At 45.9% G+C, this 16,247-nt stretch overlaps 1 protein-coding gene across 1 annotated transcript; it reads left to right on the plus strand.

Moving 5' to 3' along the window:
• Positions 1 to 10,339: 10,339 nt before the first annotated feature.
• On the plus strand, positions 10,340 to 15,329 carry LOC121836592. Its single transcript, XM_042291531.1, has 3 exons — positions 10,340 to 10,478; positions 12,639 to 13,075; positions 15,228 to 15,329. Exons 1-3 carry the CDS (start codon positions 10,340 to 10,342, stop codon positions 15,327 to 15,329), a joined length of 678 nt encoding a protein of 225 aa, XP_042147465.1.
• The last annotated feature ends 918 nt before the right edge of the window (positions 15,330 to 16,247 follow it).

The following is a 16,247-nucleotide window of genomic DNA, read 5'->3' on the forward strand; positions in this document are numbered from 1 at the left end:
CTCAGAGCGAGTTCACATTAATAGGCTGCTAAGACCGGCAATCTTGATGATGCGTAATGCGCGCTAAAAAAAGAACTGTGGAAGCTCGCCGTCAGCACGCGCTCAGCAGTCGCGCACACAGCTATGGGCGCGACTGAATCCTCCCTATAGCACGAGGCTGTCTGCGGCTTTCGGCACGCACATTGCGACGCCACGCGTACACGCGCGGTCATTTCATTCCATTTATTGATATTGGGCATATCAACACCTTGTACTTAGCCCCGACTCCTTGTGCTGCATTTTTAGTCGCGTGATACCTTACTGTTGTGTGCCTATGTGCAACTCGGACTCACGAGTTGCACTTCCTAGTGGTCATTAGGCAGGCTTCTATGGCTCCTTGTAATTCCCTTTTCAGGCACCAGGACAGGGGAGGACTGTACTATCCATCAGAGAAGCTAGTGAGGGTGTTGTGTGCGCTGAAGAACTTCGTAGAGATTTTACAGAAAAAAACTAAATATGCTGAAAAAGCCTTTGCATGCAGCTGGTGGTGGATACACTTATACACTATGGCGCTCTGAAATACATAAAGGTAGAGAAAGGTGTCAACCATCACAAAGATTTCCTGCAACTTCTGCGTACTAGGTATTTCAGGCCAATTTTCACAAACTACTCGGCATCCGTGACTGACAAGCATGACCCCAAGAAGATTTTCACCAACAAGCCACTATCTACGAAGCCATTAAAGCTCTAGAACTGCATACGTGAAAAACAGTGCGGACCACAAGAGGCCGGTCAAAACATCAAGGGGCCGTGCGCTTAAAAAAGCAAATTGAAAATGTATATCAAGATCCCCGGTCAGAGTGCTGCCGACGGGTGCGCAGGTTTTCGGTCAGCGGGGAAGCGTTCGCGGTCCTGAGAAAAACCACTTGACTGCCGCATGTAGTCCGCGAGTCACATGTTTTGCGGCTCTGCTCCAGTAGCAATAAAAACGCTAAGTGGTCGCTGTTTCAACGTTGTGGAAGTCCACCAGCCTGTCTGTCTCCTTTTTAATTGGCACTGACTATTTCTGTTGTCGATATGACAAGCACCAGAGAGGGGTCTGGTAGCATTTCAGCATAGAAACAAAACCAAGACGTGAAAGCTAAAAGAAAGGTATAAGACTTCTTTTATATATGAAATCTATACTGACGCTGCCCTGCGCCTGCTATGTAGCATGGGTTACGAATGTATTCAATTCACAAACGGCATCACAGTGGACTAGCAGCGGGCATTTTTGTATGGGGTTTTGGCGCCTCTAGTAGGGAATATGTGAAGCAGGCGCAACGACGACGAAGCATGGGGAAGCCAAGCATTGGGCAGGCATTATCAGTATAAAGGAGGCTATGGCTCATCATAGGTGCAGGCGTCGACACGCCGAGTACTTTCGTCAAATGTCTTCGCGACAGCGTCCATGTCCTCCTCTCGTAGGTGTATCGTACTTTTGCGATGTGAAAGATACCGTGTTTTCTTAATTGCACGGAAGTCCAGGAAAATGCTGTTGTTGTCGCTACCAACCCTCCACTCTCCCTCCTTATCGACGATCATTTTTTTAAAGCCGACTACCTAGCCTTTTGGAAGCGAGCGCGTAGTCAATGCATGTTTGGAGGTCTCGCACTGCCCAGGTAGACTGTCCCTCACAATCTTCTCTTAAATTAAAAATTTCCAATTCGAAATAATCCGCCAGATGTCTCATCATCGTGCCGTTGTGGTCGTCCCGTGTGTCGAACTCAACCAGATGGCCGTTAAAGTCTTTCATTATAAGCACAGAGAGACCACGATCTAAGTTATGTATATCTCGACGAATGCACTCCAAGGATGGTATTGTTCTCTTCTTCACGCTTGCTTCCCACAGAAACACAAATAATGCATACAGCAGTTGGTATGTTATCTATTTTACACTGCACCCATATGTGTTCTCGACAGTCTTCCGACAACCGAAGCCACTCTTGTTCACTACTTGGCCAAATGACGCCTACGCCCCCCACCTCTTCTCTCACCTTCACCCACGGTGCAAGATAAATGGTGAGGACAGCGCGCTCCTTGCGACGTGCCCGATAAAGTTCGTTCTTCACTCTCTCTCACTATGGTTTCAAGCGGCGCCGGCGGGTGACTCGTCGACCCGTGGCCACGCACAAGACGGCTCGTGCCGCCTCATGTACCGCACGCGCAGAGCTAGCTCCAGCGAGGTTGTCGTACGTGCACAAAGACCACGGTGTACCGGGGTGTCATGGCAACGAGATAATTTTTTCGGTCTCACAGACTTTCGCCGTTTGGCCGCCGGCGACAATAGAGAGTTTTAGGGAACCGAAACAAAATACGATCGATAAACAAAAACGACCGATACCTTGGATCGGGCGTGTGGACCGATCGTGTGCCCTGAAACGGCTTTGTGGGAACCGTATTTGCAGACGAGAGCAGACGATCGGTACAGGTCGCGCCCCCTGGCAACGGAAACCTGCATCCGTCTCATCGAGAAAAGACAAATTTGCGTGTGTTTGTACAAATCGCAGAAACTAAAGTAAATAAAGATCGCACCCTAAATATATAGAGAACCTAAAATATTGTATACCCACTTATAGTTCGTCTCGTTTTTTTACTGGAATGAATGCGCTTCCGTAATACAAAGCCTGGCGCACCACGGCGTGTCGCCCCTATAGCACAGCGAAGTTCTGAAATGTTCGTCTGCTAAAGAAGCAGACGAGCTTTCCGACAACAATGGCGCTCGATCTTTTTGACCATGACTTAGAGTTGGCTCTATTCAGCGAAAGCAATTTAGAAAAAGTGATTTTGTACGACTGTCTGCGCACTAAGTGTGGCGTGAGTCTCTTTTGAACTTCCCGCTTTCTATAAGCGAGGCACGCACGCGCGTGCCGTGGGACTCATGACTTGTTACAGGGGCACGAAGGAATAAACATTCTTTTTGGTTTGTCGTGACACGGAGTCAGTCGCATTTCTTTCGGGTGCCACCGAGCACCGATACACTAAGAGAAGGCGCTTGTTAGCGGCAAGGCATAGGAAATTCAACTTGGCGTAGCTTTTGAGTAAACAAAAAAGTTGTGATACCAGGAATGATGTGCGGATACCACGAATGATGTGCCAGCGTATTTTGGGTTTTTTTTTCCTTCAGTTTACCAGATTTATATACTTGGGGAATAAAATAATGCCTCGACCGTACATGGTAACTTGTTTTATAATAAATCATGCGTTCTCAGCGGGCAAGCTTTGGTGTTTTACATCAACCAAATATGATGTTTACACCAACCACGTCCTGATATGCTGAAACGTTGCCGAAATCAAACTCGATTTGGCACAAGAACACGCTCGCGCACGCTTATCATCAACATTCGAAGTCGTCTGCTAGCGATCCAGTCTCTTTCCCTCGAGGCCCAATGCAGGATCGAGTATTAAGAAAGCTATGGACAAATAAAACTAGAAATATTAAATCTCGAAGAAAATACAAAAATAACCAAAATATACTGATTCTCAAGTTGATGCGGTTATTTTTCTTGTACAAAGCTAATTCAATTCAATTTTCAATTCAAATTTTAATTCAATTTTCAATTTAATTAAATTTTTATTTTAAGATGAAGTCATACAAAATAAAGAGCTGGCCCACAAAAGCAGCATTCTGCTTGTATGTGGGGCCAGGCGACCAACTAGAATACATGTTGTTACAAAAAAAAAACAAAAAAAAAACACTCCGCAGCACAAAAAAAAAAAAAAAAAAGATGAAAGGGACACAAAATTAGCAGCACAAATAAATAGAAAAAGGAACACTTTAGAGCATGAAATATAGGTGTTTATAGCCAAGTCTACTCACGCAACCATGAAATAAAAGTACGAAATATCTCCAACGGTCAGGCTACGATATCTACAGCTCAGATGCTTGACACCAATTCCTTAGTTTCCTTTTTAGTACCCTAGTGGATTCTATATTCATTAGGGACTCTGGGAGTTCGTTAAATAAGGAAGGAATGTTTCTGTTTTTCTTTCCATACAGTGTGTATATTTTTGGAATGACGTACCTTTCAGTACGTCTCAAATCTCTATTTTTATTTACGAGGAGGTCCAATCCGTTCCTTCGCTCCTCGCAACGAGTTCTTTTTCAACGCTGCGTCATTCCAAAGTGCTGGAGTGAAAAAGGAGTAGATCCTAGCACCTTCCGAAGTAGAAAGATGTTGTCTTCTGCTGTAAACCGCTTGCGAGGAGGAGGCGGAGGGACGGAGGTAGATGCGGCGCTCATGTTGCTCTCTTACGGTACAGATACCAGACGATCACGGTCGTACGCCCGCGTACCGATCGTTGCGCCGTGTACGGTACGACCACGAAGAAAATATAAAGGAAAACCTGTAACTTTACTGCTGTGCACCTATTAAAACTATCATCCAATATTCAAAGGGCTAGTTTTATAGGATATATGTGATTAGCATTTGTACAGAAATGTTTAATTCATGCAACAATTTTAAACTAAAAAGTGTCCAGAGCCTTGATGCAGAAGGCTGTTGCTCACTCTCTTGCCACTACAGATAATCCTGTCATAACAGCAGCTGTAAAAAAATGGGTGATAAGAGCTCAAAATGCACATCCAATGTTTGTATAAAAAAAAATATATAATATGAAAAAAAAAAAAAAAGTCTTCGGGGCAGCGGGATTCGACTCACCACTACCGCTCCTCCACGAGCTCAAGAGGTCGGCGCTCCAACCCACTGCGCTACCTAGCAGACGAATTTGGGCTACGCTAAATACCAATTTATTTCTATTAAAAAAGTCCTATAGCGTTTTGCTCTTTATTCTTTTTCTTTTTTACTGACTCAAACTTTATGGACTTGCTGTCACACATGGCGCTCCTGCCAGGCACTGCCACGATTTATTTTATTCATGTTTGGAGCCACGGCACGCTCTCAACGCCAGCGAAATAGCCGTTTTGCTAACCAAGCGAGACTGTCCATGTCGGCCATTCGTCGTGCCGGTCGTCCCTTACGGTTCCACCAGCGCATTACGGTAAGATCGCAGAAGACAGGCGCATGCGCAGTTCGTACCGGAGGGCCCATCGTACCGTATCGGATGTGCAAAAACGGTTCCCTAAAACTCTCTATTGTCAGCCCCGGGCACAGTGGCCGCGGAATGATGCAGCCTTTCGGATGCCCGTCAAACGAACACTATCCGATTCCCCGGGCCGCGCGTTCTAACCCCGCTGTGTCCTCACCTAAAGTGTGGATCTTACACCATGCCTTCACCTCACCACCTCGTGGCCAACCACAGGCGCTAAATAGCCCCTAGCGGTGGTCGTGAGCACTGAAAATGCGACTGGACTAATTTAATCCGTTTTAGCGTCGCTAGAGTAAAAAAGTATTACTCTTTATGACTGAAAACTTGGCGCATGTAGGGTTTTCGTCACATCCATATTGCGCTCCAAACAAGAGCAAAGTGCGTAGTTACCAAGCGCGACGAGAGCACGTGGTCTAAAATAAGAAGAAAAAAAGTTGTACACTAGAGGGCTTGCCGGCGTTCACGCGCTCATTTGAAAAAAATGGGCGGTTGCTGTGCGCTGGGGTGCCCGAATAGAAGTTCCGCGGGAGTTCGGCTGTTTAATCTCCTGAAATCCTCCAGGAGGAGGAAGCTGTGGCTGGATAGAACATGGCGCGGAGAAACCTCGTGGCTTCGACGCACCTTTGCTAGGTAAGGTATTGCTAATATTGTCATGGCGAGAGCAGCAAATAATCGCTCTGACACAGACCGTGAAGTATTTATTTTGTGATAAATTGTCTGTTGCCTTTGAAACGTCACTGTGTTCTTTCGCGGCATCAAAAAAGACGAGTGGTAAGGCCTTTGGCATTGTACCTTGCGTACGTTACGGTGGAATTCTAAGACGTGTTTTGAATGCGCGAGCCTCCCATCAGCTAATTATACTGCGACTGGAGCTTCTGCATGCCCATTTTTGGCGTCGGCAAAAACGTTATTCGCTGAAGGGCCACTTTGAGCCCTCGCAGTATCAGACAAGGTGTTTTGACGGCTGGAGGAGGCTGAAGGCAGCTGCTGTTCCCACCATCTTTTCACAGTCAAGAAGCCAAGTGAGTACCTGCGGCAAGGATAACTCAACTTTTATTTGAGTTAATCCGCATTAACCTTCATTAGGTGTGGTTCATTAGTGTAAATGGTGATCGGGAGTGCGATTATGAGAGTAACTTAAAACACGTAATTATCAGAGCAACTGTTGGAAAGCAAATAATTAATCTTCTGTTCTACTGTTCTGGTTTTAAAGGCACAGGTTACTAACTACTGGAAACAAATACTGTGCACTGGATGTGTTATTGACATTAAAACCTCATGATACCTTGTTTAATCACGAGTGGCCGTTGTACAGTAGTGCATGATACAACAGTAATCCGTTTTGCAGCCTGATGCAACTTAAACCCCACCTTTGTGGAGTCGATCAGTGTACCTGTAGTTCAATGCAAGTAAAAACTTTCTCCTGTTGTTTTTGTTAGTGGAACGCAAAAAGCTCTCGTCACACTAGGCTGCCTTGTGATGCAGCGGCAGCTTCCACCAGCAGGTATATGTTGAATCAAGACGAAACCATTCGCATTTGAACCCTTCTTATTTTAACCCCTTCTCGGTTGCACCCTCCTCATTTCGACCCCTTCTTAGTTTGACCATTCTCGCGTCAACCTGTTCTCGCATGGCCCTTCGCGTTTCCACCCTTTTTGTGTGAGCCTGTTCCGAAAACGGTCTTCGCATTTGAACCTCTCTTGTTTCAATACATTCTCGAGACTCCCTTTGTGTTACAATCTTTCTCATTTAAACCCGAATTTTTCGTTTTGACCCTTACCGTTTCAACTTATCCTTAAAGAACTGTTTGCATTTGAACTGGTCCTGTTTTAATCTCTCCGCAAACGCGCCTAAAATTTCAGATTTGTTTACAGAAAGTTTCTGTTATCAATCGGCTCTATCGCAGCAGGTTTGCAGAGCACCACAGCCTTTCAAAAACCCCTTGACTAGATCAACAGGTATTAAGGTGCTTTTGGCATCATGATGAGCAAAAACATACTTATATTTCGTGGGTATTTTAAAGTTTAATTTCCCCCTCACAAGTTTTATATAGAACGAACACAGGGGAGGTAAGACACGCCGTCGAAAAGACAGAAAAATGGGCTACTCTACTCCGTTTTAGCGTACCTCGGCAAACAATGAAGGCTGCTTCCCAGACGAGCCTATTTGATCGTCGAGGCGAGCCACTGACATTGCGCCGTCAGTGAGCATTTCGCCTGTGTGAAACAGTGCACACGCTTTTTTCGTCGCACTAATTGGCTCATGGGGGCCGTACCCTCTTTCGTTTGCTGACGTATGGTGAAAAGGCACAGAGAGATCGCCCTAGTCTTGTATAGAAAATCACGTACAAAAATCTGCGTCGCCAAGTGGCATAGTATGTCTGAGACCTTTCTGGTCTTATTAGCTCACTTCTGCCCTCTGCTACACATGGAACTTCCACTTGTTATAGTGAGTGCTTTAAAACCAAGTGTCTGTTCTTAGCAGGTGCCTTGACTATAAAGCAGTATTTTTCATTGAATGTAATTAAATAATTAACAATAACTAAGGACTTAACGTAGAATAACTTCTAAAATATTGGTTAAAGGGCAGAGTTGTCAATTGGAAGTGAGCTGTTTGCATCGTAGTAAACCTTGTATGTGTCTTTGTCCAGCCTTTAAAATGCCCGTGAAATGTGGTACCACCTAACCACGTGCTATTCTTTAACGCCCAATAATGGCGCGCAGGTGAGCCGCGAATAGGCACTCTTCGAAGGTGGGAATAAAAAGCAGGCAAAGCATACCATATGCTAAAACGCCTTGAGCGGATGCTCCCTACAACTTTCACATTTAAGCCTTTCCTTGAATCAGCATTTTAAAGGTCTTCTCATTTGCTTCAATGAATTTTTAGGCTAAATAAAAATGTTGTGGCTCTTTGCCAAGACACCTACTAAGAACGTTAGTTCTGTTTGCTTAAACGACTTAGTCTTAATTTAGTTTTAAATTTTGGTTCGATATAATTGGAACACCCTATATATAGATCCCGGTTATGGCCTCACTTTTTTGGCGAAAGCAATTAAGGAAATAACTTAATATTTACCCTCTCGCACATGAGATTATTGTTGTGTCGTGATCCCCCGTCGTTCATTCGTCGAAACACCCTTTTTTCCAGGATTCCGATTTTGAAGCACATTTCTACTTGTCCCCGTGGTTTCAAGGAAGACAAGTAGAGATGTAATAACGCGGACAGCGAGGGAGCTCCCGTTTTGGTGTAAGTACGCCCAAGCACGCTAAGCATTGCTCAGAGGTACGAATGCCAGTGCTACCAGTTTTGTACAAATTCTCAGTACATCAGTCCACACGATAAAATGAAAGCGGCACTCTCGACAGGCTGCCACTGGGAGCTCGAGGTATTTTAAAGAACATGCTCGATATCGGTACGAAATATGTCTGATTGCATGTACGATATCCTCAGGCAGTCTTCCCGCCAGCACAAAGTACCCAGCTGGCAAGTGCGTGCCGTTCCTGTTCGCATGAATAGTGCGATCCAGGTAAATAGCATCAAAAACGTTTCCATTCACAAAGATAAATTAATTAGTATGCTGAACAAAAAAAAGTGCCGCGAGAAAGGATAAACAGTGAAAAGTTGTTTTGAGAGGGGTCCAATCACGAAACTTTTTCTGGGGACTGTAAGAATAAGCCGTATTGAGAAGGGATAAAATAATAGCTGCTTTAAAGGAGCTGTGCAACAATTTCGGTGCTTTGCTTAAATAACTTGGGAGTTGGTGTCTCGACCTTTCTAAACTAAAGAACAAAAACCGCTTTTGCCTGCATGTCCTGGTTTTTATTTTAAAAATTGTCAAAGATTGAGGTTTTCGGCACCTCTCAACTCCTCTGCCATTTTCCGACTCACGTGCGCTGTTCTAAAGAGCGAGTTTCACCGGGTTCCGGTGAAACTTTCTTTTTAGAGTCATCAGTGAGCAGGGAGAACTCACCCGCTCGCGACCACGAGGCCACGTTCTTGCGGAGCGCGATCAGCATGGTGAAAGGAGGAAAGTCTCGTCCGGGTCTGGCATCCGGCGGCTGTTCGTGGTAGCAGATAGAGTTGACGGTTTTGTTGACCTCGGATAGATGGCGCCACTAGAACTGCGTGTAATAAAAGTTTTGTAGGTGATAATTTTTGACACATTTATATTTATGTTGGAATAACAAGATTTATAGAAAAGTTACCTCTTATCGAGCAGGTATTTGCACAACTTCCCATCTTTTTTAGAAGTCCCCCATTGACGTCATGTCGCGTGGTCCTCATGGCCGCCGCTAGCGGCTGTAGGTCGGGAAATATTCTAATTTTAGCCTCGCGATTACGCTGCGGAATCGCAACATTTTGAAGCAAGGGAATGTGTTTTCTGTCCTTTGTGACAAGATAAACAATGTCAAAAGCAGAAGATGAAAATTCCTTCAGCGTTAAAATCGTTGCACAAGTTTTTTAAGAAGGATCAAAATGAGATCGTTTTTGTGAGATCTGTAAAACTTAGATTGAAAGGGGATAAAATGAGAAAGTTTGTTTTGAGAAGAGTCAAAAGGAGAAATGCAAAAGTTGTTTTGAGAAGGGTTAAAATGAGAAGGTATATACATGAAGCTAGAAAAGCGGACGGGTTCAAATGAGAACCACCCCCACTAGCGGGGTATGTTCCGTGGTTTGTACACAGCTTGGATTGATCTTGCGACGTGGAACATCGTTTTGCTCCCATGCCGCGATTGCAGGAAGCAGCGGCCGGGACCTCGAGGGGAACCGTGCAGGCCTGTCTTCGGACAGTGTCTTTCACAGCAACCAGCGGTATCTGCTACGTAACTGTCTTCAAGGAACCTGCGAAACCCTCAGGTAACATCACCGCACTCTTTACAGCAGGCAGCAGGGACCATGCAGCAGCTCCAGACTGGCGCAGGAGCATTCAGCGAAAGAGCCTCCACCAACAGGGTATGTCCCATGGTACCCACACAGATTGGAGTGATGTTGTGGCGTGGATAATCATTTGGTTCGCATGCCGTGATTCCAGGAAGCAGTGACCGGGACCTCAACAAAGACCCTGCATCCTGTATGCCCATCACTTATTTCGCCTATATTCTCTGAAGATGTATTTATCCAGATGAGCAGGAGAATCACGCACCTGGAGAATGAGAATCACCGCTTGGTGAGGCAGGCTGTTTTGATGAAGACTAGGGAAGCAACATTCCACTCTCACTTGCGGAAGACCTTCATTGCGGATCAACTGGCAGCTTTGTCAAGAACTAGCAACATGGGATCCAAGTGGTCCAACAAGACTGTGAAAAAGTCTTTGCAGATGGGATTTGCTTGTGACAGCACGGGCTACGACCTGACGCTGGAGGGGGCCTTCCCATTGCCATCGTTCAAAACACTGAGGCGGAGACTTGAAGGCAAGTTTGTTCTTGGGCTACTCATCTGCCTCAAAGCTCCCTGTTGGTTGTTAGCATGTGCAATATCTTTGTAGTAACACTAGTACTTTGTACTCTACACAAACGTTCTGAGTGTAATCAAGCGGTGTCGTGGTTTCTTTTTCATTTCGCTCGGTTTGGTATGAGGGAGCAGATAAAACATACGCCTTGGATTGGAATGATTATCTCACTGCAGGCATACAAGCACTAGTTTGTCCTCAGTATACTTGCATGTAACGCAACAAAACCAGGAGTTTCTGTTGAGACGTTAATATAGGGTTAAAAGAAGGCTATGTTTTGCATTTCCATTTTCTTTTCTAAGCTCACTGTTATGACTGTGAAGATAATAGGAGGCATTCACGTGATCGAAAAATGTTTCAGTAAACGAAAACAAAACCACGATATTTCATTGAATGCCACGTTAGCGAATGGTGGCATTCATATTAGCAAATGTCTCTATGGTTTGGAAGCCTTGCTTACCGAACCCTCGCGGTAAGCCCAAGAACGGGGGTAGCCATACTGACGATGCCCAAGAGCCACAAACAAAGTTGTTAATGTTTCAAGAGCCGCATGGGGGCGGGGTTGGGGGGGGGGGGGGGGGCAGAGCCGTATTTAGAGAGAGTTTGGCCATACATTGGGAAGTATAGTAAGCAAATGATCAGGCGCCATTGGTCGAAAGCGGGCTGAGCGTGTTCCAGGGTGCCTTCACATATTCGAATCTGACCAGCCAGAAGCCGCCAATCTTACCCTGGCGGTGGTCGTGAGAAACAAAATTACTAAGTGCGTCGGAGTAACTCTGGGTGACTGAAAATAAGGTGCACGGAAGTTTTCGTTCACGGTCATGCAAAATAAAAATCTAGCAGATCGATCCATGTAATCCACACCCCAGACGCCGAGGGCCGAGAACCTGCCGTCCGAGCGGTCGGACACCGCCTGAGCAAAACAGATTTCGAGCGGCACATTCCATTCTTACATCTTTTTGCATGATCATAATCGAACCATCACGTGCACCACATTTTCAACCATGAAGAGTCACTATATTTAACTCTTACGCGCTTATTACCACCACCCCTAGGGGATTATTTTCGGCTTCTGGTAGGCCAAGTGAGCACGTCGAGTCCCCTTTCTGCGTCTGGTGCACGCCCTGGCTCTGTCCGCTCCTCCCATTGCACAAACTCTCTCTATAGTCTATATACGGCTCTAGAGGAGGGGGGGTACATGGATGGAAATAATGTTTTCTTCATGTGCTCTTGGCATTATCTAATAAGATCTCCTTTATCATACTTAAAGTTTAGAAATTATGTTTCAGAGTGCTTTGATTTCATACTATAACGAAACGCTTTCATAAAGTGGAGATTTTAGGTGACCCGACTTAGTAGCTTTTACAAATTGTGTGCACACCCAGAACAGCCACCTGCTGTTATGGGTATGCAGCTGCATTGTTTACAAACAATGCAGCTGCACTGCATTGTTTGTAAAAGAACAATTTCACTTAGAAGAATGGATAGTTGGGCGAGTTGGTGGGAATTCATCTTGGGACGCAGCGCGAACAACAGACGTGGACGAAGAAGAAACACACAGGACGAGCGCTGACTATCAGCTGAATTATGTTAATAGGAAAACACATGAAATCGACCATTCATTATTTGCAGTTCACCCCCCGTCTGCGTATTACGAGACATTTTCATAGCGGCGTGATGGCACGCCGCATCGCTCCGCTGGAACAGGCACAAGGCACATGGGCCCATGAGCCCAAGGCACGTGGTTAGACTGAAGGGGAAAAACATGTTTGTGTTGATACAAGTAATTAAAATGCAACTAAATTAATTACGATTTATTTTACGTGTTCTTTTTTATGTACTGTTTACAGTTTCTTGGTTTAGTTGCTGCACATCATGAGAAGTACTAATCTTGAGACGGTGTTTTGTGATACTTTAAACCTGGAAACTGGCTTGTATTGTCTTTCACCTCTGAGAAGTGGATGGTCTAATTGTTGCCTGTTTCTCCTAACTTCCAGACAGCTCTGGGTTGCAACACACCAGTATACTTTTTATAGCTGCCACCTTTCTGTATGTGTTATAGTTTTTGATTCTGTGTAATGAACTATATCTTTACTTTTTTGTTACATTTGTTTTGGTGTAGGCAGCTCCTGCAGTGCAGAAGACGTTGCTGCCGAAGTGAAGACTCTGATCGAGCGGTGGCATAGTGTTGGGCTTCAGGTTGTGGCCGTCACGAGCGACATGGGAAGCAGCAACCGCGCGATGTGGAAACTGTTCGGTGTAAACGCTGGCAGGAACAGCAGAGTCGTCAACTTGATTCCCCACCCACAAGTGCCTGGGCAGCAGATTGCTTTCCTGGCTGATGTTCCTCACTCTATCAAGAATTTGAATGGGCATCTTGGGCGTGGTCCGACGATAACAATGCCATCAGACGTTGTAGCCGCTAACGGGCTGACGTGTTCAACTGTGTCACTCGAGCCGGTTCGTCAGTTTGTCGAGTTCCAGAGGAACCTCACCTTCAAGTTGGCCCACGAGCTGCGTCCCGAGCTTCTGGACCTAAACCATTTCGAGAAGATGATGGTAAGCAAGACGTTCATAGTGATGAGCAGGTCTCCTTTCTGTTTTATATGGAACTGACTCTCAAACCAAGTTTTAAGTAGCCTAGGGGTTCCCCTGAGTAGCCTCGAGCATCCCCCGATTACACAAACCCTCAAGGATGTGGTCGAGGCCAAAAACGATTTGCGCGCCACTCATTAAATGCAAGCAACAATATCCTCAGCATACGAGTTCTGGGAAGCGTAAACAGTCTGTTAACATTGAACAGAATAACTTGCATACATGCCTCACCTGCAAGCTATAGAGTAAGACTTCATTTCTGCATTGTCAGTATTATGGATGTTAAAAAAATTTGGCCATGCCTCTCCATGTTTTGCTGCCAATGATGCTGAATTGCGATAGAATTGCATCAATTAGACGACACATATCCTATGATATTCTGACCGCACAACAGTGAGTATGAGAGGGCGAGCGCAATGATCGCAACAATATTCTTTCGCGAAGCGGAGAGCCTAAAGCTTTGCACTGTCTCGTCTGAAGATATTGTGTTAAGGAGAGACACGTGCTGCGGATGGACACCTCACATGTCGTTGCTGAACCACAAGCGTTGTGCACGACATCAAACGAATACGCAAGCGCAGCAGAATGACACGGCTGCGCTGCCTGGCTACTTCACAAAGATAGGCCTCGCTAACTAGCCTCGACAATACTGCTTGAGATCGAAGACGCGTTTGGCGCGAAACAATACATAGGATCGAATTACGGCTTTTTACCACAGCTATCTTTTAAGAAGCTGCCAGCACCCGGACGTTTAGCGATCCCTCTCCGTAGCCGTGTGAAACCTGGCTACTCAATGCGGATGACAGACGTCCCTAGTCAGAGTGTATCTGAAGCAGATAGGCCGCCCTGATTAGCGTCTCTACGAAGAATTTATGCAATTCTTCGTATAGACGCTAACGCCAACAGTGCTTGGGTAGAGCGCCGGGCCGCTGTTTCCCAGCACTGTTAATAATTAATGCTTGAAATGTCTGGGCGGCAGGGGGAAACGGAGTCCCCCTGTTCCGACGCCACTGACGCGCCCACTCATAGCGGCCCGGCGAGTACGCTTGGCATCGCCTTTTTTTCGTAGGTATATTCGAACGGTTCCAACCGAGCTCCTAGTCGGGTCTAATGATTCACGGGGACTAAGGACCAGACGCGTTGCGCGACATCTCAGCCTGCCGCTTCGTGGCGTCTCAGCGTCTTTCAGAATGAAGCCGCACGACATGGTTATAAAGCTCGTCGCGCCCAAGGTCACACTGGCGCCACTGAAATCATGTGACGGGTGACGTCACCTGTTGACATGACGTCGTCACTGACGCCACTTCCGAAAATGACGTCATATCCTTCCGGCACGTCACTTTCTGTGCAAACGGAATTTCGGGTTGGTCGGTCGGCTCACTGGTTGCTGACATCCAGGGTTTCACCATAATTCGTTCTGCTATAAAACCTGCGAGCTATCAGAAGAACGACCCTTTAGAAGATGACTATATAAGTGTTCCGTGCGGAGCAGAGGCGAAAACATTTTAGTAGACAAATGAAAAGCGTTATTTGTAAGGCGTCAACCAGTGAAACGGTTGCAAAGGCGCGTTACAACATTCCTTTGACTGTATTAATCAGATGCCTAATGATGTGCCGCCATCTATCCGCCGGTATTGCAAATAGGCGACTCTACTGACACGCTTAAGGCAAGAAATCGGGGGCTGGAAATGCCATCACACATAAAAAAGCTGGGTCACCCTTAAAATGTTCTCAACAAAATCAAACAGTTGTTCTTAAATCGAGGTCGGTGACATTTTTAGCACTACAACCACCTAACTGACCATGGAGTGTGTGCTTTACTGCAGTGCGGGCATCGATCACAAAGAAACACTGTTACTGTAAATGCAAAAGTGTTGTGTTCATGAAGTGACAACAAATTCAAGAGCGTCTTAAGAACTCGTAAGAGGCGCAAAAAATCATTTCTGTGGACAATGCAAGTGGAAGTTATCGACCTTCACCTCCATATGCCCTCATGCAGTTCTTTGACTGACTGAGCGTGCAGTTTCTAGACTTAAGGTTTTCGTCCCGTCAGCTGAGTTTACCAAACATTGCATAGGCTTCAAAGACTAAAACTATATGTTGTCTTTGTTTGTAGGTGAGCGCTGCCCTGCGGGTGAAGAGTCACTCAACGGCCACCGCCCTTCGCTTCCTGGTGGAGAACCATGGATGGAGCGAGGAATTTCTCAACACGGCCTGATTTTTCGAACATGTTAATAATTGGTTTAACCTCATGAGCAGTAGGAACCCGGTCCTTACGATCAGTAGACAGAATGAGGCCCGCTACCAAGGCACCCTGGACATTTTGAGCTATTTTAAGGACCTGTTTGTTGCTCGGTGTGACAATAGGGGATGGAGTGTTTAACCCTGTGCAAGCGGGTGCGATGCTCTCAACAAAGTCCATTTTGGACCTGCAGCAGAATCTCATTGAGAGGCACTCTTTCATTTATTCTGACATCCCGGTTCACGCAGGGTTGCCTCGAAAACTTGTTTTCAGTAGTACGACAGGGCAATCTTTTGCCAACTACCTTAGAGTTTAAGATGTTTCTTGATATTATTACCTTGTCACAGTACCTAACGGATCCAAATGCAGGGTCATGCGAACTGGACGATGCTTGGTTCTACCTGACAGACCTCGCAGACCTAAATGTACTGCCCACTGACGCTTTGCTTGAGAAAGTAGAATTAACCATGTCACGTCCTGAAGAGAATACCTTTGACTATTACTGTGGGTACGTGGTGAGGACAGTCATTAATAATAATGCCACGTGTGACATCTTTGCTGCACCCCTTCAAGTCTGCACAGCACCTGCAAACAGCCTCATCAAGTTCCAAATTTATGTTCCAGACGCACTGACTTCTTTGTCCGAGGCTGCACGCACCTTCGCAATTTGTGAAGCCGTGTTTCGCAGCCTTGTCCAAGATTTGATGAGTGCGCAGGGTATCTTGAACAGCCTGCCGGCAAGGATGGCCACATAGAACCAATGCGTTCAGCTGCCAGAGTGCCACGAGATAAAAAAAACTAAGCTTATCAGGAGGTTCTGTCTCTCGTGGCTGCAACTGTTCCTGCGGGAAAAGAGTCGCGGGTTCGCAGCTAGGGCAGCTGAACACAGGGACT

The sequence above is a fragment of the Ixodes scapularis genome, unplaced genomic scaffold (genome assembly GCF_016920785.2).
Source record: "Ixodes scapularis isolate PalLabHiFi unplaced genomic scaffold, ASM1692078v2 PGA_scaffold2__306_contigs__length_199485367, whole genome shotgun sequence".
Lineage (NCBI taxonomy): Eukaryota > Metazoa > Arthropoda > Arachnida > Ixodida > Ixodidae > Ixodes > Ixodes scapularis.

Coding starts and splice junctions, on each gene's coding strand:
- LOC121836592 (XM_042291531.1), top strand. CDS start 10,340: ATGGGATCCAAGTGGTCCAACAAGACTGTGAAAAAGTCTTTGCAGATG. Junction 10,479..12,638: donor ACTGAGGCGGAGACTTGAAG/GCAAGTTTGTTC, acceptor GTTTTGGTGTAG/GCAGCTCCTGCAGTGCAGAA. Junction 13,076..15,227: donor ACCATTTCGAGAAGATGATG/GTAAGCAAGACG, acceptor CTTTGTTTGTAG/GTGAGCGCTGCCCTGCGGGT.